The sequence below is a fragment of the Lacerta agilis genome, chromosome 1 (genome assembly GCF_009819535.1).
Source record: "Lacerta agilis isolate rLacAgi1 chromosome 1, rLacAgi1.pri, whole genome shotgun sequence".
In the NCBI taxonomy this organism is placed as follows: Eukaryota; Metazoa; Chordata; class Lepidosauria; order Squamata; family Lacertidae; genus Lacerta; species Lacerta agilis.
In genome coordinates this window covers 40,080,775-40,108,663 of record NC_046312.1, presented here as the reverse complement: position 1 = coordinate 40,108,663, position 27,889 = coordinate 40,080,775, and the positions used below count along the sequence as shown (strand labels likewise).

Sequence of the window (27,889 nt, the reverse complement as noted above, 5' to 3'; positions counted from 1 at the left end):
ACATTTCATCCCATTGTAAGGCACAAAAAAACCAATAGCCTCAGCAACCAGGTGACAAATTCTGAAATCCAAGTGGCTGAATACAGGTGAGCACAACGTAGTTTTATTGAAACGTGTTTACAAGGAGTGGACAGAACAGGCCACGTATTTATAATAATGCAAGGATAAAGAATTCAAGCTGCCATGAAACGTTATTTAACGGACATTTTAGCTGTACACAAGGAAGCTTTAATGTGGGACAGAGAGGTACCACCAAAGAATAGATGAATTGTACATGTAAGTAAGGCATCTTTTACAAACGTTCTTTTACAAAGACATGAAGAAATAAACGCAAGCAGTATTTCAACTGTTTATACACCTCAAAGTAAAAGAAGATCAAGCAAGAACTATCACTTGTGCTTGGAGGGGAGGGTGAAGCAAGGAGGGGTGTAGAAAAACTGGGTGGTCTTAGAAAGGTATTTCCTCTAAGTCAGAAGAGGTTCCAGCTTTGCCGAGAGATCACTGAGGAAGAACTGAGGCAGCACTCAGTTCTTGTCTTAGCTCTCTCAGCAGAGGCACAGTAGACTCGCCTTTTGCGTTTAGAATTCTTTCAAAGAATTTACTCCACAAGTCATTGCCAGCAGACCTAAAACGAGATAGGAAAGCAATTTTCATTGAGAATGTCACACTCATGGATGCTTGAGGATTATTGCTTATATGTCAATCTCCCAATTTTCACTGAAAAGGGTATTTTGAGTCCATAGTTAAGAGTAGATAAAATTATTAAATTTCTAGCCTACAACTTTTAACACAAATTTTAGAACATAATTTACAGTAATACTGTAAACTGTACACTGACTGGATGTGGCAAATTTAATTTACTGCAGATCACCTGGGACTAAAAACCAGCTAATTGCCAGTAACTAATACAGAGCTACAAACTGAAAAACGTGTTCACTCTTTACTGTTTGCTTCATTATGCCGTATTGCTTCATTCAGCTTTGTTTACCCAAAGGGCAGGCCCAGTTGAAGACAAATAACTCCAAGGAGGTATATATTCACTGCAGCTCTTGCCTCTTGCAATGCACCTTTTACATGTTAACCAACATTTTTTAAAAAAAGTACTGGTTGTACAAGAACCATACTGTAATAATTTTCACTGGCTAAAAAAGGCAACACCACATTTGCATTGACATGCTTTATTAATTCAGGATGTCTACTCAAGAGTAGTGCAACAGAATTCAGACTTGCTTATAAGATGTGCATTGTGTAATGGAATTTGAACTTTAAGTCTGGTTACTAATATTCTGCCATGTTTCAAAAGCAATAGTCTATATACACAGCTCTTTAGAAAGTTAGTTCTTGCTTCAATGCTACAGGCATGCAGAGATCTCCTTTCTAATTTCATAGATAGTATATGCCAAGTATTGACCATCCCCCTTTAAAATGGAAAATATAGTTGTGCTTAATCCAACAATCTAAACTCTTTTGCACGGAATGCAATTTGGCAAATATGAGTTGATATTTGGTCACTCAACTTTGTCAGCCTACAGCTTTCCTGCTTAGACAGCAGCACTGGAAATCTTTTAGGACATGGTAACATTCAGTATAAACCTTTGCACAGGAAATCAAATTCTTTATGTGAGAGTTCTGTGGCACTTCAAGTAGGAATGGGGAACCTATGAGCGCTCCAGAAGTGTTGGGCTACAACCCTCATCATCCCTGATCATTGGTCATGCTGGCTGGGGTTGATGTCCAACAGCATCTGGAAGGTTACAGCTTCCTCACCCCTGACCTAGAGCATTCCTCCTACCAGTTCTCAAGAAAAACCTCATCCAAGGACCAGGAATGAAACAAGTTGAAACAAAAAGCATAACAACACCAGCAGCTGCAAACCCCATGTAGTGCAAACGTGTTTAGTATCTGTATTTTAGAGAACCAGGATTGCCTAGACAGAGTGTTAAGTGTTAACTGAAACACCTTAGTCAGTTTTGCCTATCTGGAAATCTTCTATCTACGTAATTTAAGTTTCAATTTAAGAACAGGAACAAGGAGTTCCTGCATACATATACAAACACTTTTGGCAAAGGTATCTCTTTTTCTGCAATATCAACGTAAGCAAGTGCTGAATATACTGCTCCTTGCAAACCCATCACACCCACACCATGAGCCAGCTCCATGAAGAACTGCTGCTGATGTAAAACTATCTATATTAAGCCCATCTATAAAAGCAGATGGCTATAAAAAGGCAGCTTTGTTCCAACTCTTTAGAACACATAAAGTGCAACAGATTTTCTTCTGAATTGGAACAGACTTAAACAGGAATTGCCAGGATGGTTGACAGCAAAAAGGAAAGGCGTCAATTTGCATCAAACAACCATTTATATACCCCCTTGGTTCTATTTATGTAGGGGATTAAAAGCAAAATATAATAAAGAGACAGGATAAGTTGATTGGTAAACATTGCACAGCAGACCAGTCACTTGGGCAGCCTTCACCATTTTGATGCCCTATGGATGCTCTGCACTGCAATTCCCATCAGAGTCTGCCAGCCCAGTCTACAAAAAGTTAACATTCCTCCTTCAGAGAAAAGATTTGTATGCTACAGATCTAAAACACATATCATTCCATGTCTGAGATAAGTCAGCAGGTGCAAGGTTAGCCAAGTCAGTTTGCTATGTCAATGGCCCAGTGCCATCTTTATAAGTAAGGCATGTCAATGAGTGCTGTCTATGAGTCGGAGTCTGTGTTATGTCTTGAATTGCTGGAGCAAAGAAATACTTCCTACTTGCATACAGATGTATCTGCAAAGCCTACAAGCTGTATGTATACAGCAACGTCCAATACTAAAGCTTGATCTTCTGCAGTGGTTAACAATTTTGGACTTTAAGCTATCTCTATGTGGTGACTAGAACTGGGGGCAACTTCCACCTCGTGGGTATCTCACCCAAGATCTCCAACACATCATCCCTGACCATTGGCCATATTGGCTGAGGCTGCAGGAGTCAGACTATATCATCTGGAGGGCCACAGGTTCTTCATCCCTGGGTATAGGGCATTGGGAAACAGAGAAGCAATGGTATCACAGTTGATGATGTCTGGCCTCTGACACCTTGGCTACCAAGCTAAAGATGTTGGCCATTCCTGACCCAGAATGTAGCTGTGGTGTGGCTATGAATTTGCTCCAGAAAATCAAACGTTAAACTGGCTTGAAATTCAGTTGTGCAGCTACATTGGTATCCCTTCTCCTCCCTCAAGACCTGTTAGCATCCCTCAACACTTTACAATATAAATAGTTGGGGAATAGGGATCTCCTAACAACCCTCAGCACCCTTAACCACACTTCCCAGTGTTCTTTGGGGAAGCCATTTTTGTTTAAAGTGGTATGATATTACTTTAACTATACAGTGCAGATGGAGCCTGCAATTTGCTCTGTTCATCAACTGGTCAATACATGTAGCCCTAACTCAAACATGCACATACCATTAGCTGGCAGACATTATCACTTCTACAACTATGAATCAGAACCAGACAATAAAGAGATAGAACTAAAATAGTATTTGCTTGTCTGTCTAATACTTACTGAGGTAAGTCTCTCATAGTTTTCCAGTGGCCTTTCTCCTGATAAACTTTCATGGGCTCCCCAAACAATATTAGATGTACTGTTTCTGCAATGCCAAGCAAGTCCACCTAAAACCACAACATCATTAGTCAGACTTGGTACTGTCCTCACTTGCAGTTTTAACACCCATCATCATTTAAGTTGCACAGTAAAACAATTTGAAAACTACTCCAGAAATACCATTATCAGCTTCTATGATATGTCATCATGTGGTCTTCCAGTAAATGATGCAAGAATTTTTTTTTAGAAAACAATTCTTTCAAATTAAAATATAAAAAAGCAAATACAGTAGTGGCAATTAGCTGCACATGGGAGCAGGAAAAGTAGGTTGCCACCTTCTTTTAGCCAATAGAAGAAATGAAGACTGAGGTGAAAGGGGTGTTCCCATGTCAGAGAGTCTTGCATAGTTTGTGGAAACAGCTCCACAAATCCAGACTACATGCCACCTACATAAAAGGTCAGCACATCTAATTTTTCATAATGGCCAAGGGCTATCAGTAATATTTTTTCTACAGATATATGTATTCACCTGGTGAGGAAGTGATTTTTCATCAAGGATCTGTTGCCCGTTCTGTGTCTGAGCTATTGGAAAACTTTTTAGTGAATTCACTGCTGGCTGCAGCTTCAGGTCTAAGCTGTGGGAGAAATCCACTATTTTCAAAGCACTGGTGGTCTCAGCAACAGCATTCGGATTGCAAATTCTGAGGAAAGATTTGTGGACACAAGTTTGTTGAATGCTCCATTGCATTTGCACTTCGGTATGCTGCTAACTCCCTCTAGTGTTTGTTTTAAGAACTGGTACTAAAAGGAGTTTACACTAACAGCAAATTATTCTATTATAGTTCTCAGTGTAGAATTACTGTGGATGAAAAACATGTGTCTGCTCCTTCTCCTTCTGTCCCCTTATTTGCCCCGTAAAATCTTCTCTAGAGGTTTGGGAGAAGGAGTTGAAGGAAGAAGTCCCATTGCATTAGTGCAGGTACACTTAACCAACATTAGCTTTCCCCCCATAATAACACATCATTACAGACTGTAGAATAATCAGAATCTCACCCTCTGTTGGCATCAACCAGTATAGGACCATTTCTGCTACAATTCCTACATCTGAAAGCCAACACCCCCAGGGTACTTATAGAAGTAAGCACATAGTATAGCTACATATTTATGATCAAGACCATGAAAAGCTACTGAAAGATTCAGCCAGGTCAACAAGCTGCTTAGAAGCCTCAAAGAAAGGTAGGACAAAAATAGAATCAACAAAGCTTTAATTTACTAGCAACAACTTTCTACATTATGATACTGTAATGATACAGTATATTAATATTAATAAATACTCTGCATATTCTATTTACTCACAGCACTAGTACAAAAACAACCCACATTTAAAATTCCAGCCATCTAAACACCTTCTCCTCCCACCCACCCCCATCCAAATGACTTGTATCAATTCAGGATTAACTTTAGAAAGCACAAAGCCCAAGGCAAGGGGTACAGGGTCACTGGAAAGGAGCAGCCAACCTGTCTCCCAAGAATAGTGTCCTTGGATGCAGATTTCCATGGACTATCTCCACTCTGTGTAATTTCTCCACCACTTCTAGAAGATTGTTGACAATCAACATGACTGCTTTTGGGGACAGGGTATGAATCATATCCTGAGAAGGAAAGAGCAACATAAGCTATTACAGTACTATGCCATCATGGTCCAAGCAGGTACATTTGTTCATAGGTGGGAACCTATTGGGCTTGAAGAGGGTGATTTTGTCAAAACGTAGAAAATAGCAAGCATAATGTGTATTATAAGGACTCAAGATTGGCTTCCCCTTATTCAACCAAGTGATCACATTGATAACACAAGTCTCCCACATTTATATGAACAAGAAGGACTCTGGGTGGATTGTTTAAACAAAAATATGTACTTTAAACCATTTAGCACAAGCTATACTGGAAGCGTTTGAGTTCATGCATAAGCACCAGCATTCTACTAGCTGGGGGCAGAGGGATCTGCATTATTAACTACAGTATATGACTCGGGAACCACTCAACATTGTAGCAATGTGCTTTGGTACAACTGGGGTTATGGTCATACTTTAGCTAACAAGCGTGGAAAATCTCAGTGCCAGAAAACAAAGCCAAGAAGATGCATATATCACCGCACCTTAGGATTGATTCTCACATACAAGTCCTGCTTAGCTTTTTCATGCACTGTATTGCTTGAAGATGCAAACTGTGGGATTTATTTATATGGCACCATCCAAGTTGCACATCGTACTTGACGCAAATAATGAGGTGACTTTCTGCCCAACCACAGCAGACTTACACTTTAAACAAAGGCAAATGGGCGGTGACAGGAGACGGGGAAGGAATTGGAGGCAGGGATAAACAGAAGAATATGCTGTTACTGCAGTTCCTCCAGCTTAGTTATGGTAGGGATATGGGGAACTCCTGTACAGTGGTGCCCCGCTAGACGAAAATAATTCGTTCTGCGAAAATTTTCGTCTAGCGGGTTTTTCGTCTTGCGGAGCGGCAATGACAGCCGCGCTCCGCAAAACGAAAAAAAAAAAAAAGACGAAATTTTTTCGTCTTGCGAGGCAGCCCCATAGACTTTTTCGTCTTGCGGGGCAGCCTTCCGCTAGACGAATGCCTTCGTCTAGCGAGTTTTTCGTCTTGCGAGGCATTCGTCTAGCGGGGTACCACTGTAATCACTCAGAGGGGAAAACTAGAGAAGATGGCTTCCAGCTCTGTCTATGCACTGCCTAGTTCATAGTAAATGTTTCTTCACATGGTTTTGTCTATGCTCACATGGCCACATGGAGAAGGATAAGTGGACCAACATTTTCAGACTCATTTTCAATATGCACCTCAACTCTGCCCATCATACTAGGGCTATCCACACTGACCTGGACAGTACAATCATTTATCCCCTTGTGCACAGTCACACAGCCATTGTGGTATAAGAAACAAGAGCAGTTTGCATTAAAGCTCTGGTCAAACTCAGTGCCTAGACGCTCTTGGAGTTGCAGCATGATATAGAAGTCCCATGGCAGAGGTTCTGAATGCACCTAAACAGAAGGAAAATAAAAATACCTATAGTTGAAACTGCACCATTGACCTAAATGATTGTTCACACGGAATCCAGATGACTTCTGTGCTGGACGACAGCCTCAATGCAGCATATTATAATCCTGAGCTGACATGACAGGCCTCACAGCATAACTATGAAGAACTTTTTTATACTGTCATCTCACCCAACGACATCCATGCTTACAATGTGCTCTAGAATTACTGCCAATACAAGTTATACTGAATAACACAGCACAGCTCCACCAAAGCAGTTTGGAACAGATGTGAATGCAAAGTGGCCCATCCCAACCTAAACATCTTACGGAGAAGTTATAAAGGACCTGAATTAGAATGTTCCCCTTCATGAAGATGCAAGAAAACGGTAAACAAAAAGAGAAATCAAAACAAACGAGGACTCCTCATTAAAACCTGCAATCTTCATCAAGACTCTCAGCCAGCTGAATGAAAAGTAACGTTATGTTATACTGCTTATTTAAATTGAACTGCTAAAAGCTGTTTTCCACACACCCCACTACCAATAATGTCTGAAACAAGCAAGCCTTCAACAGCATGATAGAGTCCATTCAGAATATTAAATATAAGATAATAACTAGTAAAAGCAGCACATGGCAGAAATAGTATATCATTTAAACATTATAAAAGAATAAAAAAAGAAAAGGAACCAAGCACATTAACCATAGGTGATCAAGGATAAGACCTTCTCCACTATAAAACCTGTGTTGTTGAAGTGCCTTCCCAAGAAAACTTCAACTGGTATGAAGCCTCAGTTATGGATACCAGGTTAATACAGTTTTATTCTCACATGCTATTAGCTGAACTGAACTTATGGCTTTTTATAACTGCTGCTCTTTGGATAGGCTATGCCCTTACATTTCAAAGTTGGTTTTATGGTGCCTTTCTGCTTTTATGCTGTTGTAAATTTAAGATACTTTATAATATCAACACAGCAACATTTTATTGTTTTTTTGTTCCTAATTTGGTAGCTACCTTGGGGGTTTCAACAAATTGAAATATGGGGTATCTAGCTATTCAGAACAGAAATAAGAGGGCCCCAATGCAAGTCAAGCAAAAAGATGAAGGGGGTTGATAAAGGAGTAGTGAAGATACTGTGGAGTTGGGTGAACTATAAGGAGGGCACTTATATACCTTTATTAATAATGTATTTGAGTCTTCATCTGCACAGCTGGCTGCTGCAGCAGAAAACAGCTTGTCACCTTCACTGATCAGATGCTCCTGAACGATAGAGTATTTCACACTCCCTGTTGAAACAGAATTTTAAAACTGAAGTAATCATGACCACCACATGTTGAAAACAATCTCTGGAGAGAACATTCTACAATATAGATGATTAAAATTTAAGAAAGCTGAATTCTGTTGCCTTTAATGTTTTCAAACCTGAAGTGTGAATCATGGATAAGATCATCCACCCCTTTCTACAAATTTGCAAGTAACATATTTTTCAATCACTGCCTCACAATGGGCAGGAGTCAGCTAATGAGTTCCACCAGCAGAAGCACTGTGCAAGGTCTTCCACATGCACAATGTGACTCCCCCCCCCCCAAAAAAAAGGGCTTTCGGGAGGGGAAAGAACCTACAGAACCACATGTGGAGGAGATGGGGGGGGACCTTCCATCTGGCAAGCCAAAATGCTTTCCCTGACAAAAATTGTCTTACCAATGACATCAAATTCCTGCCCAGAATTGACAGGTGCTGTCATATATATTTTTATTTAATTCAGACAGCTACAGCTCACTTTGCTTATCTACTATGTATTTTGGAAAATGGCCCAAGTGTTTTCTATGCCTTTGGATACCTCTTAAGATATTGTTACAGGTGGGTAGCCGTGTTGGTCTGCCATAGTCAAAACAAAATCGAAAATTCTTTCTAGTAGCACCTTAGAGACCAACTGAGTTTGTTCCTGGTATGAGCTTTCGTGTGCATGCACACTTCTTCAGATAACTGAAGAAGTGTGCATGCACACGAAAGCTCATACCAGGAACAAACTCAGTTGGTACTCTTAAGATATTGTAACCAAACTTTGCATTTTGGTTCCTAAGCTCAAACAGCAGGCTTTTCTCTGCTTGGATGCAATTAAAACAATTTTGCTTCAAGCTGGAGGCTTCAACTTTCAAAATTGTACTAGTTTTGGTATTTCTTAGAATTTTCGAGCAATGCCAAGTACAAGGCTGCTAGTGTTACATAACAAAATACTAGTTCAAGCAAATAAGTAATCCAAATTCAAGTTACCACAAGCTAGGCTTACGAAATATTCATAATACTACAAAGTTTACTGACAACTATTCTTTCACACAGCAGCATTGTGAGACCAAGCAAGGTGAACTAGGTGGGAAAATAAAGCATACTGGTTTGAGAGCTTGTGTGTGTGCATTTTTTATATTTCAAATAAAAAGAAATCAGAAACATCATGTGCAAACTAGGCTACAGGTTTTAGGCTGCTCAGAAGAATTCTAGCATAACAAAAAAATCTAATCATCTTTACCAATATCAACTACGTTTCCTAGCTCCATCCAAGGCATAGGCTGAGCCTCCAATCTAAAGTCAGGAGACTTTGTCAACAAGTCTAGAAGAGGTTGCAACAATTGTTTGCGCTGCTCGGCATTCCACAGCCCATCAGGAGAGTAATCTGAAACAGGCAAACAAGCAAATCTTTCAGTTACAAGTTACAACTATTGATAAGGACTGCATGGGCATCCCTCCCCTATTGAAAATATTAATATTTATTTTTATTTCCTAATACATTCTCAAAATTCAATCATTCAAGCAATTTAAGCATTTCTGTTCTAGAATCAGTTCTGCTTTTTCTGCCTTAACACTTAAGATCACTTCTCTTTTAACCTCTGCTTACACTACTAGCTTTAGCTGATTTTTCACTGTCCTTTGATAAAACTGTAGGATACACCCCATACCAAACACTGTCTATATTTTTTTTCATTTTTATCATTAAGATAAAAATACTTATTGTTACATTGGTCATTTATAAAGGTAAGGGTAAAAAGGTAAAGGACCCCTGGACGGTTAAGTCCAGCCAAAGGCGACTATGGGGTGTGCCGCTCATCTCACTTTTCCAGCCGAGGGAGCCGGCGTTTGTCCACAGACAGCTTTCCGGGTCATGTGGCCAGCATGACTAAACTGCTTCTGCCGCAACGGAACACCGTGATGGAAGCCAGAGTGCACGTAAACACCATTTACCTTCCCACCACAGTGGTACCTATTTATCTACTTGCACTGGTATGCTTTTGAACTGCTAGGTTGGCAGAAAGCTGGGACAGAGCAACAGGAGCTCACCCCATTGGGTGGATTTGAACTGCTGACCTTCTGATCAACAAGCCCAAGAGGCTCATTGGTTTAGACCACAGCACCACCCACTCCCTATGGTAATTTATAAAGAACCTGGAGGAAGAAAGCAAGTCATCAGCAGCATACTCACTAGAGCCATTTTCAACATCACTGACAAGTTCATCAGTTGAGGTATGAACCAACTCCAGCTTCTCTGGGATTTGTTGAAATTTAATGGTGGAGATTTGTGTAGGGGAACATGAAGATGCTGAAGATATGGTATCTTCCTGACTTGCCTCCATAATTGGGCTATACATAATTCGGAAAAGATATTAAGATTTGCATCTGACAGATTTATTCAGACTCCCTTGACAATTCATAGTGCAACAGTTTAAGATCATATCCCTTTAATGAAAAGAAGTTTCAAAAGCATCATCTAAAGCATAAATAGAAATGCACTAGTTCAATTTTTAAAGAAATTGTTAACAGGTGCTTCAATATTCATACCAAATTGTCCTATTGGGACCTGTTCAGAAGATATTTCACCCCAGTATTCTGCCCAGGATTATTTTGGGAGTGGGCCTCAAGATTGGGCACTCATCACCCATGCTCCTTACCACATTTTTGATAGAAACCTGGGGGTGAAATAGCATCAAAGTACAGTCATACCTCTGGTTGTGTACACTGCGGGTTGCGTTTGGTATGGGTTACGAACACGCCGAACCCGGAAGTACAGGAACGGGTTACTTCCGGGTTTTGGCATGCGTGCATGCGCAGAAATGCCAAATCGCGCTGTGCACATGCACTTCAGGTTGTGCTCTGTTCATGTTGTGAACGTGCCTCTGGAACGGATCCCGTTCACAATCAGAGGTACCACTGTAAAGTGAGTTTTCAGTACTGTATCATGAATCCATTAAAGCTTTCAAAATTCTCACAGGACCCACAGAAAATGAAGAGTTGTTTTTGGAAAAGAATCAGAGACAGAAAAGGGCATTACAGGCAAAAAAGTTAGATGTATGGGCAATGAGAGCGAAATAATAAGCAATATCTTAGTATATAGGAAGAACGTCTCCATGCTACAGCTTGCATGGTTGCCAGTAGGCAAAGAAGGCCACTGAAAAATTTGAGCCACCATGGAACACTGAATCATGCAGTTCCTAGTATATGAAGGCAAATCAGACATGTGTCCCACCCTAGATAAAACCACATGAAGCCCACTGAATCCTCTTCAGGTACCTCAGCTTCTTCGTAGAGAGGGCCTCAGCATATTGATTTTCACTAAGAATTGTCTGCTGGCTCAGAGATGTAGGCTTTGATTCTGGATGTTCTTCCTTTGATTTGTCTTCAAGCTTGTCATCAAGCTGATTTCTCTGTTCTGTTATCCCATGGAAAGGGGTTGATGCCAGGTGGGCAGCCCTAACAAAGTCACAGGTGTCTTCAGGATTAGGGAAGAGGGTTTTGTTCTTGTACGAGCTTGTGAGAATTGCATCTTCACTCAACGGTTCGATTCCATTGAGTTCAGCCTAGAGAGAAAAACACATAATATTATTATTAAAACACAAAACATTATTATTAAAGTGTGGAAACAGAATTATCTTTAAAACTGTTGAAATTTATATCTCACACTTACACTCTCATAGGGTTGCTAGAAGCCAGACAAAATTGGTTTAGTGGTCTGACCTAGCTCAGAGTTGTCCCCCCCCCCCGCAAGTCTACACTGGTGTGAAACTGATTTAACACAACAGACCCTTCACACATGATGGGTTACATATCTTTAAAGGTAAGCAGTGCATACATATGTACACCTTGGTCAATGTGTGAAGTGGTGCTTAGAGACAAGATGCCACAAGTGTTGGTGCGTATGTCTTAATTCAAGAGGTAACAGGATATTCTACATAGATCTCAATAACTCCAAGCTATGAAAAACTTACAAAATTTTCAGGGGATATATTTTCCTTGGCAGTTATACTTTCTGAAGGTTTGCGAACAGCAAGAACTCGTCTGGAACGTACCACTGGAGGGCCAGTAGAAAGACTAAAGGAAAAAACAAATATATGAACAGATTGACTTCGAATGCCAATTGATTCCATTCAAGAATTTCACCACTTGCGTTCAATTTCTTCTGGGTTACAGGATTCCAAACGTACTGTACAAATACAGCTCTACACGTACATTTAAAAAAATTATAGGTGGTATATGCATAAAGAAAGATCAATGAATTTTCTTGATCATGAAATTGATCCAAACATAGAATGCTTTTAAAATAAAATTGAGATCATTCTTCTCCTGCTGAGAAATTAGTTATACACAATTACCTGGTACTCGTATTTTCTGCTGCAGATTCTTCAATAAATATAGAAAATGTCGAAGGATTCACTGCAGGAGGAATCTCAAAATCTGTGGAGGGGAGAGCCAATAGACTTTAAAAGCTGTTTGGAGTTATTTGATAATATAATTTTTAGTGAACACATTGCAAAGGTGTGGTGCAATCAGCCAATTCCAGTGGCCCATCTTCACATCGGCTGACCATCTAGCTCACTAGCAAGTTCCACTATAACACTGAGGATGAAAACCAATAGCAGGAAGCACATGGTATCCACTAAAGAAGTTCTCAAAGCAACATGTATGTGAAAGAATGCAACTGTTTCAGCCATTTTACATTCTGTTTGTTGTAAAAGGTTTAGAGCTTTCTGTGCAGGAAGATAAGAAGTTCTTCCTATGACACTGACACACAAAAGGAAAATGCTACGTGTAGCAACTAAAAGGGAGAGAATAAGCAAAGGTAATTAGGGGGAAATGAACACACATAGAATCTACTGTCCTGATTGGTGAAAAGGTTGCAAGAGGGATTGATTTAGACTGAGTAGCATGATGAACTCAGACTGGATGTTCTCTTGGCCTAGCTTACTGTTTTGCAGATCTGACAGTGGCTAGGAATAGATTTTTAAAAAACAAAATGGGTTTTGTTTTTAAAACTATAAATTCTACACTTCTGTTAAATAATTTAGATAAACATGCTAACTCCTACAGTTAATCTACAAAATGCATTTGCGCTAAGGGAGACTTCTCTTGTCAAATGAGGAACCAACTTTATCGTTTCATGTATTTACACTCATTTTCATCTGAGGAAAACAAGCTGTTCTACTGTGACCAGCAACTTTCAAGCTTTCATTTTTGCTTCCTGCTTTGTTTTTGTTTTTGTGAGGGTGAGGATGGATCAAAGCAAAGTAAATCAGGACGGAACAATACTGGAAAGAAGACATGGGTTGCTAACTTCTGTGGGTCCAGGGCCAGACTGCCTTATAGCAAGCCTTCCAGGGTGACACCCCAAAGCGGTAGGCCCAGAGTCAAAGAGCAAGCAAGGCTTCAGACAATTATTAAGTATCAGTAATTAGTCAAATATTGGTCACCCAAAAGAGATTAAGCATAAGTAGACATAGGGATCAAGTGACAGGAAGGGGGAACTGAGAAGTAGGGGGAAATCAGAAAGAAAGATTAGAGACAGTCTCAGATTCTATTCCATCAGGGTAAAGAAAAACCCCCCTTCATGGATCACTGCCTTGTCGCGGCGAAGGGGCTTGAATTACTCAGGGAAGCTATGGGCAGGTCAAGATGGACAGGTCATAGTGGAGAGTTTGGACCAAACGTGATCCACCTGGAGGAGGAACTGGCAACCCACTCCAGTATCCCTGCCAAGAAAACTCCATGGACAAAGACAACAGGCATATAAAAGATATGACGCTGGAAGATGAGCCCCTCAGGTCGGAAGGCGTCCAACATGCTACTGGGGAAGAGCGGAGGACAAGTACAAGTAGTTCCAGAGCTGATGAAGCGGCTGGGCCAAAGCCGAAAGGACGCTCAGCTGCGGATATGCCTGGAAGCGAAAGGAAAGTCCAATGCTGTAAAGAAAAGTATTGCATAGGAACCTGGAATGTAAGAACCATGAACCTTGGAAAGCTGGATGTGGTAAAAAATGAGATGGCAAGAATAAACATTGACATCCTAGGCATCAGTGAACTAAAATGGACAGGAATGGGCGAATTCAGTTCGGATGACTATCATATCTACTACTGTGGGCAGGAATCCCGTAAAAGAAATGGAGTGGCCCTCATAGTCAACAAAAGAGTGGCGAAAGCTGTACTGGGATGCAATTTCAAAAATGATAGAATGATCTCGATACGAATCCAAGGCAGACCTTTTAACATCACAGTAATCCAAATTTATGCACCAACTACCAGTGCTGAAGAAACTGAAATTGATCAATTCTATGAAGACTTACAACACCTTATAGAAATGACACCAAAGAAGGATGTTCTTCTCATTATAGGGGATTGGAATGCTAAAGTAGGGAGTCAAGAGATAAAAGGAACAACTGGCAAGTTTGGCCTTGGAGTTCAAAATGAAGCAGGGCAAAGGCTAATAGAGTTCTGTCAAGAGAACAAGCTGGTCATCACAAACACTCTTTTCCAACAACACAAGAGACGACTCTACACATGGACATCACCAGATGGGCAACATCGAAATCAGATTGATTATATTCTCTGCAGCCAAAGATGGAGAAGCTCTATACACTCAGCGAAAACAAGACCTGGAGCTGACTGTGGCTCAGATCATCAGCTTCTTATAGCAAAATTCCAGCTTAAACTGAAGAAAGTAGGAAAAACCACTGGGCCAGTAAGATACAATCTAAATCAAATTCCTTATGAATACACAGTTGAAGTGAAGAACAGGTTTAAGGATTTAGATTTGGTGGATAGAGTGCCTGAAGAACTGTGGATGGAGGCTCGTAACATTATACAGGAGACAGCAACGAAAACCATCCCAATGAAAAAGAAATGCAAGAAAGCAAAGTGGCTGTCCAATGAGGCCTTACAAATAGCGGAGGAGAGAAGGCAAGCAAAATGCGAGGGAGACCGTGAAAGATACAGGAAATTGAATGCAGATTTCCAAAGAATAGCAAGGAGAGACAAGAGGGCCTTTCTAAACGAGCAATGCAAAGAAATAGAGGAAAATAACAGAATGGGGAAAACCAGAGATTTGTTCAAGAAAATTGGAGATATGAAAGGAACATTTCGTACAAAGATTACCACAATTAAGGACAAAAGTGGAAAGGACCTAACAGAAGCAGAAGATATCAAGAAGAGGTGGCAAGAATACACAGAGGAATTATACCAGAAAGATACGGAGGTGTCATACACCCCAGGTAATGTGGTTGCTGACCTTGAGCCAGACATCCTGGAGAGTGAAGTCAAATGGGCCTTAGAAAGCCTCGCAAACAACAAGGCCAGTGGAAGTGATGATATTCCAGCTGAACTATTAAAAATTTTAAAAGATGATGCTGTTAAGGTGCTACACTCAATATGCCAGCAAATTTGGAAAACTCAGCAGTGGCCAGAGGATTGGAGAAGATCAGTCTACATCCCAATCCCAAAGAAGGGCAGTGCCAAAGAATGCTCCAACTACCGCACAATTGCACTCATTTCACACGCTAGCAAGGTTATGCTTAAAATTCTACAAGGCAGGCTTAAGCAGTATGTGGACCGAGAACTCCCAGAAGTGCAAGCTGGATTTCGAAGGGGCAGAGGAACCAGAGACCAAATTGCAAACATGCGCTGGATTATGGAGAAAGCTAGAGAGTTCCAGAAAAACATCTACTTCTGCTTCATTGACTACGCAAAAGCATTTGACTGTGTCGACCACAACAAACTATGGCAAGTTCTTAAAGAAATGGGAGTGCCGGATCACCTCATTTGTCTCCTGAGAAATCTCTATGTGGGACAAGAAGCTACAGTTAGAACTGGATATGGAACAACTGATTGGTTCAAAATTGGGAAAGGAGTACGACAAGGCTGTATATTGTCTCCCTGCTTATTTAACTTATATGCAGAATTCATTATGCGAAAGGCTGGACTGGATGAATCCCAAACCGGAATTAAGATTGCCGGAAAAAATATCAACAACCTCAGATATGCTGATGATACTACCTTGATGGCAGAAAGTGAGGAGGAATTAAAGAACCTTTTAATGAGGGTGAAAGAGGAGAGCGCAAAATATGGTCTGAAGCTCAACATCAAAAAAACTAAGATCATGGCCACTGGTCCCATCACCTCCTGGCAAATAGAAGGGGAAGAAATGGAGGCAGTGAGAGATTTCACTTTCTTGGGTTCCATGATCACTGCAGATGGTGACAGCAGTCACGAAATTAGAAGACGCCTGCTTCTTGGGAGAAAAGCAATGACAAACCTAGACAGCATCTTAAAAAGCAGAGACATCACCTTGCCGACAAAGGTCCATATAGTTAAAGCTATGGTTTTCCCAGTAGTAATGTACGGAAGTGAGAGCTGGACCATAAAGAAGGCTGATCGCCGAAGAATTGATGCTTTTGAATTATGGTGCTGGAGGAGACTCTTGAGAGTCCCATGGACTGCAAGAAGATCAAACCTATCCATTCTCAAAGAAATCAGCCCTGAGTGCTCACTAGAAGGACAGATCCTGAAGCTGAGGCTCCAGTACTTTGGCCACCTCATGAGAAGAGAAGACTCCCTAGAAAAGACCCTGATGTTGGGAAAGATGGAGGGCACAAGGAGAAGGGGACGACAGAGGATGAGATGGTTGGACAGTGTTCTCGAAGCTACTAACATGAGTCTGGCCAAACTGCGAGAGGCAGTGGAGGATAGGCGTGCCTGGCGTGCTCTGGTCCATGGGGTCACGAAGAGTCGGACACGACTGAACGACTGAACAACAACAAAGAAAAACCTCAAAAACAAGTAGGCAGACACACACTGCCCATTGCCCCCTCCTGCTGCTCCTCAAATGATTAAAATTAGCCTCAGTCATTTAACAGAGTGTGCATACTGCTTAATTGTAACTAAAACTTCTAAGTGGTCTTAATTGAACACATAGGAGGAAATTCAAACAACTTCCTTCAAGCAGGAGCCTATGGACAAAACTTACCGCTAGAGCTTGATTTCTCGTGTGGAACATTTCCAACCAGATCAAGATTGCTATAAAGAAAGCATTGGATTAAAAAAAATATTACAGGGCACCGTTCAGATCACAAGAGCAGACAATATAGTAAGCTACCCCACACCACTCTGAAACATTTTGAACTGGAATACCATTTAAATATCTGACAATTTTAAAAACAATTTTCTTCTCTCCAAAGAAAACTCCCGCATTACCTTTTCAATGAAAAAACATCTGAAAGGCATTCTTCAACAAATGATTCATCATCTGCCAGAGATAGTTGTCTTTCCTTTAAAGGATGGTTCAGAATCTCAGCCTCTGCCTTGTCAGAAGGCACACCTGCAGGCTCCTGCTCCGCTACTTGCTGAAATAGTTGAAGAGAACAATCTGCTCACAAACCACACTCCAAATTACATTCCATATGCACTAGAAAGGCCACTGCAAACAAATAGCCTACCAGAAATTAAGGTGGGATATTACCTGTGGACATGATCTCTGCTTATCATTTTCTTGTCGCTCTCTCGCCATCTTCTCCAATTCCTCAATTTTCCTTTTCAACTCAGCTTTTTTCTGTGCTATGGCCTGTAGTTCCTCTGTATGAAAGAGAAGGTAATAAATCGCCACATATTCTCTACAATAGAAGTATAGCTAGAAAGACAACATATAGTCCCAACCCTTTTCCCAGGTTGCCCTGTTGTAGATGGGGTGGGAAAGGGACTGCACATCTGAAACACAAGGCTCCCACCAAAAGAAAAGAAAATGGACACTAGTCCCATGTCAAGCTTATTTCCTACCACCTGCAACATGCAGTGGAACTCTGTTGTTGACTAAATTGAAATACATTTCTCAGAGGAGAGGGAAACTGAACAGAAGGCTGCAATGATCCTACACAAACAAGGTTGCTGAACAAATAAATACTGTAAGGCATTTGCACATTGAGTATTCTAGATTAAAGAGAAAGGGGGAACATACCTTGTTTTTCCTTGATTAACTCACCTTTGATCTCTGTTTTTTTGTTTAGAAAGAGGATTGCCCCAAGGCATAGAAAGGTAAACCCTGCTACTTACGCAGAAGGGCTTACTAGCAAACAAAACAGGACACTACAGTGCACTCTGCCCAGCTTAGAAAAATAATCTACAGGACGAGAATTCTTTGAAGAAATAGAGTATTTGATGATGAAAGCTTTTCCTTGATTTGTAACATGTTCCATAAGTGCTTTTCAACGAATTTCTTTCTAAGAAACTAGCACAGGCTCTGGAAATCTATACATTTTCTAACTTTAGGCAACACTGGAGGGTTTCCCTGTATTTGCCCATTTCTAATAGATACCTTCTCTTCTCTTTTTTGCTTTCTGTCGGTAGATTTCAGCTCTGATCTCCTCCAAGGAAAACTCCAACACTCCAGCATACACTTTCTCTTTACAATACATTGGCTTTTCTTTCTTCTCTTGGCCATCCTGTTGATGGCTTTGCACACGATGTAGGGGATCCTCCTCCTTTCCAGGCTTCCAAGTGCTTAGTACACAGTTTATGCTAGACTCTATTTTACAAGGAGTCCTAAGGAGGCAAGTATGAAGCAAGAGTGAGGATCGGACCAGGTACATAAGAACAAACTATTACAAAGAGCCCTCTATCTAATGGGTATGGGATTATGCAATGGAACAAGTAAACAGGGTTGTAATTTTGGTATTTAAAACTGCCAACTATGTTACCACAAATATCACTGGGAGGTTACTGCTGTGTTCAACAAGCAAATGTATGAAACCAAAAGGAGGAAATGGCGATATGGTATAGCAACATACTCTACGTCATATGAATCAAATTATAAACTACACTTCACTACGAGTTCAGGAGCAATTTAAGGGCAAAATCTGTCTTGGTCATCCTGACAGATACCCTTCTTCATGAGAGGGACAGGACAAGTGCAACACTTGCTCTTGCTTGATCTGTCAGCAGCTGCTGATACTGTTGGTCACAGTATCCTCCTGAACTGTCCCCTGTGAGCAAAGGGTTGGTGGCACTGTGTTTGCGTTTCAGTGTTCTACTTCAATTAATGGGGATTATGCATCCATGCCCTTGCAGTTGTTATGTGGGATGCTACAGGGTGCTATTATGTCCCCAATGCAATTTAATACCTATTTGAAGCAGCTAGGAACACTCATTAGGAGCATAAGCTGATAACATCCAGCTCTTTCTCTGCAACATTTGAATCAGGAGAGGGTGCGTGTCAGGGAACCGTCAGAGCCTAGTGGGGTGGTGGAAGGGCTCTGCGAGGCTGAAGGTTCCCAACAACACCGGAGCAGCAGGGAGACATCCTGCGGGAGCAACAGGCAGGAAGAGAGCTCCATGGGGAAGGGGCTGTGGGATGCTCCAGGTTCCCAACACCGACCAAGCGGCTTGGTGAGCAACAGGCAGGAAGAGAGCTCCATGGGGAAGGGGCTGTGGGATGCTCCAGGTTCCCAACACCGACCAAGCGGCTTGGTGAGCAACAGGCAGGAGGAGAGCTCCATGGGGAAGGGGCTGTGGGATGCTCCAGGTTCCCAACACCGACCAAGCGGCTCAGTGGAGGAGGGGACAACAGCAAAGCGGGATCTGAAAGTGACTAAGACGGTCACGGACATTTGTTTTGTTTGTTTTTTACAAAAATTTTATTGGTTTTCCACAACAAAACAAATACAGTAAATCAAATACAACAACAACAAATATAACAAACAAAACAAAAATAAAAAGAATACAAACCCACACTGGAACACCAACACTCCTTTCACTAATTAAAATCTTATTTCAAATCTAATTAGGGGACTTCCCCCGTTTCTCTGTGCTTCCAGTTCCAATTTACTTTAATAACTTTCTCATCTCTAAAATTTAAATCAATTACCATCAAAATATCCAAATATAACTTAATACAAAATATAGCTTCATAATACAAAATATAACTTCTTAATACAAGTCTTAACTCCTTATTTTACTAAAACTGCTGCTAATATTTTTTATTCTAACCTTATATAGTATTACACTATTCTTCTACATAAACAATCCAAGTATCTCTTCTCAAAACCAAATAAAAAAATTCTTAACACACTGACTTCGGGGTACCATGATGAGCCGTCCTGGTTACATTTTAAAGATTTTTCACCCTACCCCTCTTCTTGCCATTTTTCCTCGCCATCTCGGGATCACCCACCAAACTTCTCTCCACCCCTTTCCAACGTCATTGTCCAGAATGTCCTCTTTTTCCTTGTATCCAAAGGCCAAGACACTGTCCACAAACATCCTTGCCGAGCTCTTCAGAAAATACGATACGTCACCGTCCAGCATCTCCGTTTCAAACTTCCAGTCATCTTCTAATTGTAATTCCCAGAATTGTTTTTCCTTCATTTCTGGGCTCCCACCCCAGAAACCGGATATAATATGTCTCAATTCAACCCTGGGCCTCTCACACCAGCAGGGTTTTTCCTCTTCTTGGAGTTGCGTAGTCACTGTATCTTGTTCCTCAAATATTTCCTCAAGTTCCCTAGCAAGGTTTTCTTCAAATTTAGCAAAGTTCTCAAAAGCCTTTCCCATTCCAAAAAACTTTTCATCGACATTCTGATTCAACAGTTCTAATTTCTGGTTTAAAAGTTCTAACTTCAAAAGAATTATCCTTTGTCCTTGGGTCATACCCGGATCTAAAGCCAGTTTAAAAACGAAACCAAGCATGGTAGAAGTAGGCAGGGAATATCAAAGTTCAGTACTTTTCCATCTTCAAGCCACAAGTTTCAGCCGCCATTTTCCCCCTAATCAGGGTGCAGAAATTGTAATCCAACAGCTTTAAAGAAGAAATACTTCCAACATCTTAATCCTCCCCTGACGGGGATTCGACCGATCATGCTTGTCAAAAAAAGAGCTCAGTAAGAACATTGTATCAGCTAATGCAGCAGCAGCTAGAAACATTGTTATTTTCTTCCATTCGGAAGGGAGAGGAACGGGCTTCCTTTTAACGTTCCTCCCGGAAAGCCAATTAAAAATTTTTCAGTCCAATTAGACTCCGTACTTACGGCGTTCTTCTTCTTTTGCGTCAGATTAGGTAAGAACGACACACTCATTGCTGGCGGCAGCCGCCATTTCGCCTTCCCGGCTGGGGCATAGCCTCCACAGCCCCGCGCCGTTGCCCCTTCACTCCCGCGCCCCTTTTACAAGGGGAACGGGAGAAGGGTTCAGCGCAATATGGGGCCAGCTCGAGAGCCCTCGCCGCGGGACGCTCGACCCGCGGTTTAACGGAGCCTGCTGTGCGGTAGCGGAGCTCCTAACCCCCGGGAAGGCCAGGGTCGTCTCGCTGCCGAAACGACCCTCGGACGGTCACGGACATTTGAGCTCTGCAATATATATAGTTGTACAATAAACCTTGTAAATAAGAGGATTCAGAGTCAGGACTCTTTACTCGTGAGAAGCCACTATAGAAACCTCATAGTGTGACTGTTTTGAACTGGTCCTGGATGCAGTGGTGAGCTAGATGCAGACCAGCAAGTTGAAACATAATTCTGTTAAGAGGAAGACTCTGTGGGCAAGTGGTTCCCAGTTCCAGGCACTCCCTCAGAAATAACAGGTACATAGAGGGGTGTTTGTGGGGTGGTGGTGTTCTAGAGCTATCCTTGTCAATGAAAGCCAGCGTAACTTCTAGGGCAGGCATAGGGAACCTTCGGCTCTCCAGATGTTTTGGCCTACAACTCCCATGATCCCTAGCTAACAGGACCAGTGGTCAGGGATGATGGGAATTGTAGTCCGAAACATCTGGAGAGCCGAAGGTTGCCTATGCCTGTTCTAGGGAAATGAACATCTATCAATATAAGTTGTTACACCAACCATGTCCTTTTCTGGACAGGGATAACTTGCCATTGTGATTCAAGCATTGATAACATCACAGTTGGGCGACTGGTCCAGGAGCTGTAGCTGATGCAGAATGCTGTGGTCAAGTTGAGATTGCACCAGAAGGAATTGCACTGGAAGTCAATTGCCTACTGGGCCATGTTCAAAGTCTTGTTACTAACACATGAGAGCCCTTAACAACTTGGGGTCAGATTACCTGTGAGACTGCCTGTGCCTTTATAAACTTATAAATCATTTATTTCCCCATACGATCATTTAATCATAGCACCGCACTCTACAGAATATCACTGTGTGGGGGTGTTACCCAGGTTCAGGCATTTTCCTGCTATTTGCCCTGCATCCCTTTATCATGCATGAAGCATCATCAGTTGCTTCCGACATCTTGTAAAGACATACTTTGTCTGGGCCTTTCCTAAACTATAAGATTGAATGTTAGTTAATACTGAGTTTGTTTTTATTATACGAAGGCATAAAACCTACATTGATTGTTGTTGTGCAGACTCTTCAACATATGGAGTAAAGCTGGGGACTGCAGCAAGGGAGACAGCAGCAGAATCCAAATTGTTCCGAGGACGCTAAAGGGAAAGAAAACCAGTATAAGTATGTTCACATATGACCACACCAGTCTGTCACAGTGGCCTTTTAGATACTTCCATCAGATAGCCCTTTACAAAAAAAGTGCACCACATCAGCCCTGCGAGCATTCCTTAAGAGTACCTAAATACAAAACCTGTGAAGCAACATCACTAGAGACTGAAATTTCTTCTTCATTGGTTCATTATAGCAACATAAATCAAAGCTAAATACAAGACAAGAGCCTTTTCTGTCCCTGTGTAGAACCCACTACTTTGAAGTTAAAGCCATGACTTCAACCTTCTGGTCCAAGCCGCAAAGTATACCTTGGGTTTTGCCTCCTATAGTACAAATTTATTTTCCCCACATTTCTTCTTATGCAAAACAATGCACAGAGCACTTTTCTCGTCCAAGGATGAATGCCAAAGCATTTTGGAAAGTGTTTATATATCCCATCTAAGGCTTAGAGAGGGAATAACCAGGAGCTGCAGATTCTCCAGAAGCCTAGGAGGTATCCCACACCCAAGGCTAAAACATCAGATGCTACCTGGTTTATGCATGCTAGCCAGTGCTGCATGAAAAAGGAATGCAAGATAGATTTAATTACCAGGACATTAAGACAGGAAGTACTCATGCCAAAAACTTTGAATGGTCTGATATAGTCAGAGAAAGAAGAGCTTTAGTTTTAGACTGAGCCCAAGATTAACATTAAGAAAGCGAAGGTGAATTCCCCACACTCAAAATAAGCATTTACTTTTGAAAGATATTCCTACATGGGCACCCATTATGTTCCATCTGTAGTGGGAAGATTCACCCTTTTTCCTTACCCTGCCTGTGTTCCAAGGTCCTGCTTGCTGTTCATTCTCCTTAGACTTTACTGCTGGAGGTACAACCCATGGCTGTGGTACAAGTGCAGGAACCTCGGCTCTAGGAGCTACAACTCTGTTCTCATCAAATACGGCAAAGCCTGGGCGGTGTGATGCTTGCTGAGATGAATTATGGAGTCTCTGTTCTTGTCTTGGGACTAGAAGATGACACTGAAGTTAAAGGTAAGTGTTCATTGTTCACATGTGAGACTAATTGTTTTCAACATAGCCAAGCTCCACTTACGCTTCACAGCATTTCCTACACGGCTGATTGGTGCTTTCACTATTTTCTTTCCTCTTCCCTTCAGTTCTGCCAGTGTAGCTCTTTGGGGTTCAGAAGCAAGAGCACCCAACTCCTCTTCCCCATCAGCATCTTCTAGATCTTGCAAGGCCTGTCGAGACACACGGGCCTGGAACTGCCTAGACACAGAAGTAGCAAGTTCTTTGCAGTGTAAACGACATTACTAGGGGTTTTTTTTTTTTTTTTTGGTGGGGGTGGTGGAATTGTTTTCCGTATTCCCTCAGGCCCAGTCTCTCTTATGACAGGTTACCTGTGATGGGACTGTAGTTTATCTAAAGGCTCAGCTTTGAACTGCAACCCATCCTGGAATATCAAGTCAGCTTTCTGGTAATTTCCTCTTGCCTCAAGTTCCTCAGCCCAAGTGATGTAGAGTTGTGCCAGGGATGTGCCTATCCCTTGGCTGTACATATAGCTATATACGTCCAGTGGCTCACCACAACAGCTACCCTGCAAAATGCAACAGAAAATTAAGGCTTTGTTGTATCAAAAGGGGGAGGTAGGTACAAATGGTTTTTTTTCAGAGCAACTCTAGACTTCAGGAACTTGCAATGCTCTGCAGCAATATGGAACAAAACGAAGCACACTTCTAGTCCTCGGGGTCTCAGAGACATTGGAGTATGGGAGAATGAAGTGTTCTTTAAGCTGTTCACTCTCATTCTGTGATAAGCATGATCACCAGGATACTAAACAGTGCTCAGTCTGACCTGTGCTCAACATTCAAACTAGCCCTCATCAAAACATGAGAAGCAATTTTTAATTCAAATCATTAGCCCTTAGTCTTTTCTTTTGTTGGCTTATTTGTTATTTTAATATTTTTATTTTTTGTCAGCTGCTTAGAGGTTTTATTGTAATCAAGTAGAAATTAATATGGTTATATTTACATATGGTTAAAACAGTGTTTCTAAAGCAAGAAATATGCTTAGTTTTTAGATAATTCACACACAACATAGCAAGCATCCCTTCCTACATGAAGAGAGAAGAATGCTTCTTAAGAATCTACTTGGCACCTACAGATTTTTAAGAGATCACCCTATTCCTTATATACTGTGGGAGTTTCTCCTAAAGGTCCCAAAGAGATCAGAAGCCTGCTCCACAGTAATTAGGAGCAGGGCATTCAGAGTATCAGGGGCAAACATTTGAAGGCATTATTATTCTGACAAGCTTCCCCAGTTAACAAGCTTTTTGCTGTGACATGTGTGTGATTTCATTATGGGCAAGAATTGGCCAGTGCAAATGAATGCACACATCCTCCCAAAAATGGAGAGTTCATGTGGAGTGAACTGCCTCAAGAAAACTCATGAAGTACAATAACTTCTGTGATGGAATAATAAAGTCAATGAAACTTACTGATGTTCAGAGCATAAAGTAACCTACTACAGTCTGACAAAGCTTAGAGCTCAGCAGGCTGGAACAGAATACCCATGAGAAAATTCAAATAATATATCTATCACTCACAAATTTAAGCCAGAGACTGAGATAGCGGGGGTCTTGGTAATATCTCTGCTGCTCACTCAGTGCTTTAACAGCTCTCTCCAAAACAGCAGAAAGGTTGCTCTCTTTACCACCTTGAGGAAAGGTTTGCTCTGTCCATTTAATATACCTGGAGATATCAGAACAATTATGAGCACAAGGAAATGACACCTCTATTTGAGAATTGCCTGTGTTCTCATTTTATTATTTTAATTTTTTTTATCCAGATCATCTGAAGACCTCAGGATACAGCGGTAAATACAAAATAAATAAAACAAAACAAGAACAAAGAACAACCCCCACAACAAACCAATAATGTCCTCCATTTACAAAAGCTTACCTGTCCCAGACATCCAGTGGATCATCTCCATTATAAAAGCGAATTTCAGATTCAAATTCCCTGTAATTAAAGTTATCAATACTTAAGTAGCTAGAAATATATATTTACTATTTCTTAGCACAATTTAAAAATCAGCATCAGAGGTTTTTCCTCAGTTAAGTCTACTTTTCCTCCCTATATACAAAGTATTTGATTAGCAAGATGCTACACTTTGGAAAATTCTTTTTCTAAAGGTAGTAAAGATTCCAGGTTTATAATAGTGATTAGCTTGTTTGAAATACTATTTTGAGGAGAACAGACAATGTTTTACTTGACTAACTTGTGCCATTTGGATCTCAGGTAGCAGGGCTAGGAAAATTCAGATCAAAAGTCACTGAAAGTTGGAGACAATACTGAACTAGATTGACCAATGGTATGAATGAATACAAGATAGCTTCTTATAGCTGGCTTATAGTAGCCTATGTAAATATGAGGTTCCTGGATCCAGCGCAGATTCAATTGCTGGAATAGCCAGGCCATCCTGGTAATGGTCCTAGGGATCCTTAAGAGAACAAAGGGAGTGACTGTGCCAGAGGGCAAATGTGTGGGCCTCCTTCAACTGTTAGAAAGACAAAATGCCAGAGTTAGGAGTCATATAAGCCCAAAGCTGGAAAAAAGCTGCAGGCTGCAAAGGCAGAGAGGCAGCCATGTTTTGTTTCTATTTGAATCTAAGGCCACTTAAAAACAAAGACCTTAAGGCAGTAGTTTCCAACAGGTGTGGCACCCTGGGGTGCCTTGAATGATGGTCAGGGGTGCTGCAGGCAACACTGGCCTCCATTCCTCTTTCCTTCCCTCCCTCCTCTGATACCCTTTCATGTCTCTGCCTCCCAAAGGCATGCATGGCTGTTTCTTGCAGCTGCCCTGGCTACAAGCTCCCCAGGTGAATGGTGCCTCTGGGGCTGGCCAGGGTGTGCTGGTTGCCAGGAGCTGAGGTAGCCTCTGAGTAAGCAAGCAAGTGAGTGAGTGAGGAAGCCCAGCCAGCCAGCCTTTGCTGTTGGGAATGGACAGATAAGTGGGAGGCCGCATAGGCAGGTGCTGCACTGGCCTTTCTTGTGCTTAATTGTGCAAGGCTTGTCTAGGACCTGAGTGTCCAGTGCTGAAGGAGTGCCGTTGCCATGCAGGCCCAGTAGCACCCGCTGCTGCCAATCATGCTGGCTTCATGTGCACCTTTGGCCAGTCTCTGTTGGGCCACTAAGGCTGACAGCATCCTCTTCCCAGGCGCCTGTGGTGCCCCACAGGGAGGAGGAGGCATCTCTAGAGGACTCCCAAGGAGAGGGGGGAGGAGAGGGGGGAGGCTGAGGGAACTGCTGACATACCGGTAACTAGGCTCCTGAGCCCCACAGGGATGTCACAGAAAGAATGTAGTTGGTCAAGGGGGCAGTGGACTCAAAAAGGTTGAAAACCCCTGCCTTAATGGAGAGAGAGACAAACCATACTATGCTCACCGCTTTTGCTGCTGGATGGCTGGATGGCTGGAAACATCCTGCTGAGCAAGAGCTTCCTGTAGGGTAGCCATCACTCGTCCTTGCCTAAGAGGCTGCACATTCTCCTTGCTCAGCTCCCACTCGCTCCCATCCGAAGACATGGTAAACTGTATTTAATGCACACAAGGCAACAGCGCCTAGGTGCACGACTCCAGGATTACAAGCCCTAGTGATAAGGAGAAATGAAAACAATGAGGATATTTGTGTGGAATTAAAGCAGGCATTCAGCTTGTTGGTATATTTCCTAGCAACCTGACAATATACAGTTGCAGGTCACCCCAATCTGAGTGGTGCAAGATTCCAGGGGTTCCAGGTGCTTACCTAGGGTTGCTTCCTCAGAATGGGGGACAACAGAGTCTTTAGGATATATGGCTAATATACACACATATATACAACCTGAGCTTACGATGGAGGAGCTCACAGTATTAACACCCCAGAGGATCTTGCTTCTCCCATAGCCACAGCCTTGGATTCCAGCAGAAATCTCGGGCATGTCTCTCCCTCACAGGCTTCTGCCTGCTACCTGCTTCTAGCTCACTCTTTCTCACACACAATTGTCCATTGTCTATTTGCGTGTCACAACTGCCAGCAAGCAAAAACGTGGGAGGAGAAAGAAGCGTGTAGGTTCTTATGCTCTTGCCATTCCCTTCGCGGGAGCAAATGGGTTAGCAAGAGCCTCCCCCTCCCAGGTGTTCTTTGGACAGTTGATGCACTAGCGAGCGCCGTAATTGTCCACCGGCTTAAGCGCGCTTAAGAACTGGCGCTCCACGCCATAAACAAACAAACAAACAAGGAGAAAGCAGAGACTCGCCACCCTTCTGCTTCGCTGCCCCGCAGAAGAACCGGCTCAGCTAAAAGAAAAGCAGAGCAACAACCGCTCACCTCAGCCTCTCGCACGGCCTGGGGGGGGGGGGGAGGCGCCTTTCGAGAGAAGCGGCTCCAGCTCCAAACTCCCTCCGAGGTTCCTCAGCAAGTCTCTCCTCCGTCCACGTTCAAATATTAACCG

At 42.0% G+C, this 27,889-nt stretch overlaps 1 protein-coding gene across 1 annotated transcript; it reads right to left on the bottom strand.

Annotated features, from left to right (window-relative positions):
* Window positions 1-81: 81 nt before the first annotated feature.
* Window positions 82-27,889, bottom strand: BUB1B (BUB1 mitotic checkpoint serine/threonine kinase B). The gene is made up of 23 exons (XM_033145112.1): window positions 27,766-27,889; window positions 26,845-27,049; window positions 25,361-25,420; window positions 25,006-25,150; window positions 23,801-23,997; window positions 23,494-23,669; window positions 23,211-23,407; window positions 22,291-22,385; window positions 18,275-18,501; window positions 17,426-17,538; window positions 17,161-17,309; window positions 16,934-16,983; window positions 12,295-12,376; window positions 11,911-12,013; window positions 11,216-11,502; window positions 10,131-10,288; window positions 9,183-9,326; window positions 7,829-7,941; window positions 6,499-6,660; window positions 5,120-5,253; window positions 4,131-4,302; window positions 3,563-3,669; window positions 82-625 (listed from the first exon to the last, which is right to left on the bottom strand). The coding sequence occupies exons 2-23, from the start codon at window positions 26,982-26,984 to the stop codon at window positions 499-501; spliced, it is 3,138 nt and encodes a 1,045-aa protein (XP_033001003.1). The 5' UTR covers window positions 26,985-27,049; window positions 27,766-27,889; the 3' UTR covers window positions 82-498.

Bases quoted from the DNA above. Each gene is read 5' to 3' on its own strand.
- BUB1B (XM_033145112.1), bottom strand. From the start codon at position 26,984: ATGTCTTCGGATGGGAGCGAGTGGGAGCTGAGCAAGGAGAATGTGCAG. The intron at 23,998-25,005 runs GTGAGTGATAGA...TGCATTTTGCAG, and splicing joins TCAGTCTCTGGCTTAAATTT to GGTAGCTGTTGTGGTGAGCC. The intron at 7,942-9,182 runs GTAAAGATGATT...CTGTTTCAACAG, and splicing joins AGGAAACGTAGTTGATATTG to GGAGTGTGAAATACTCTATC.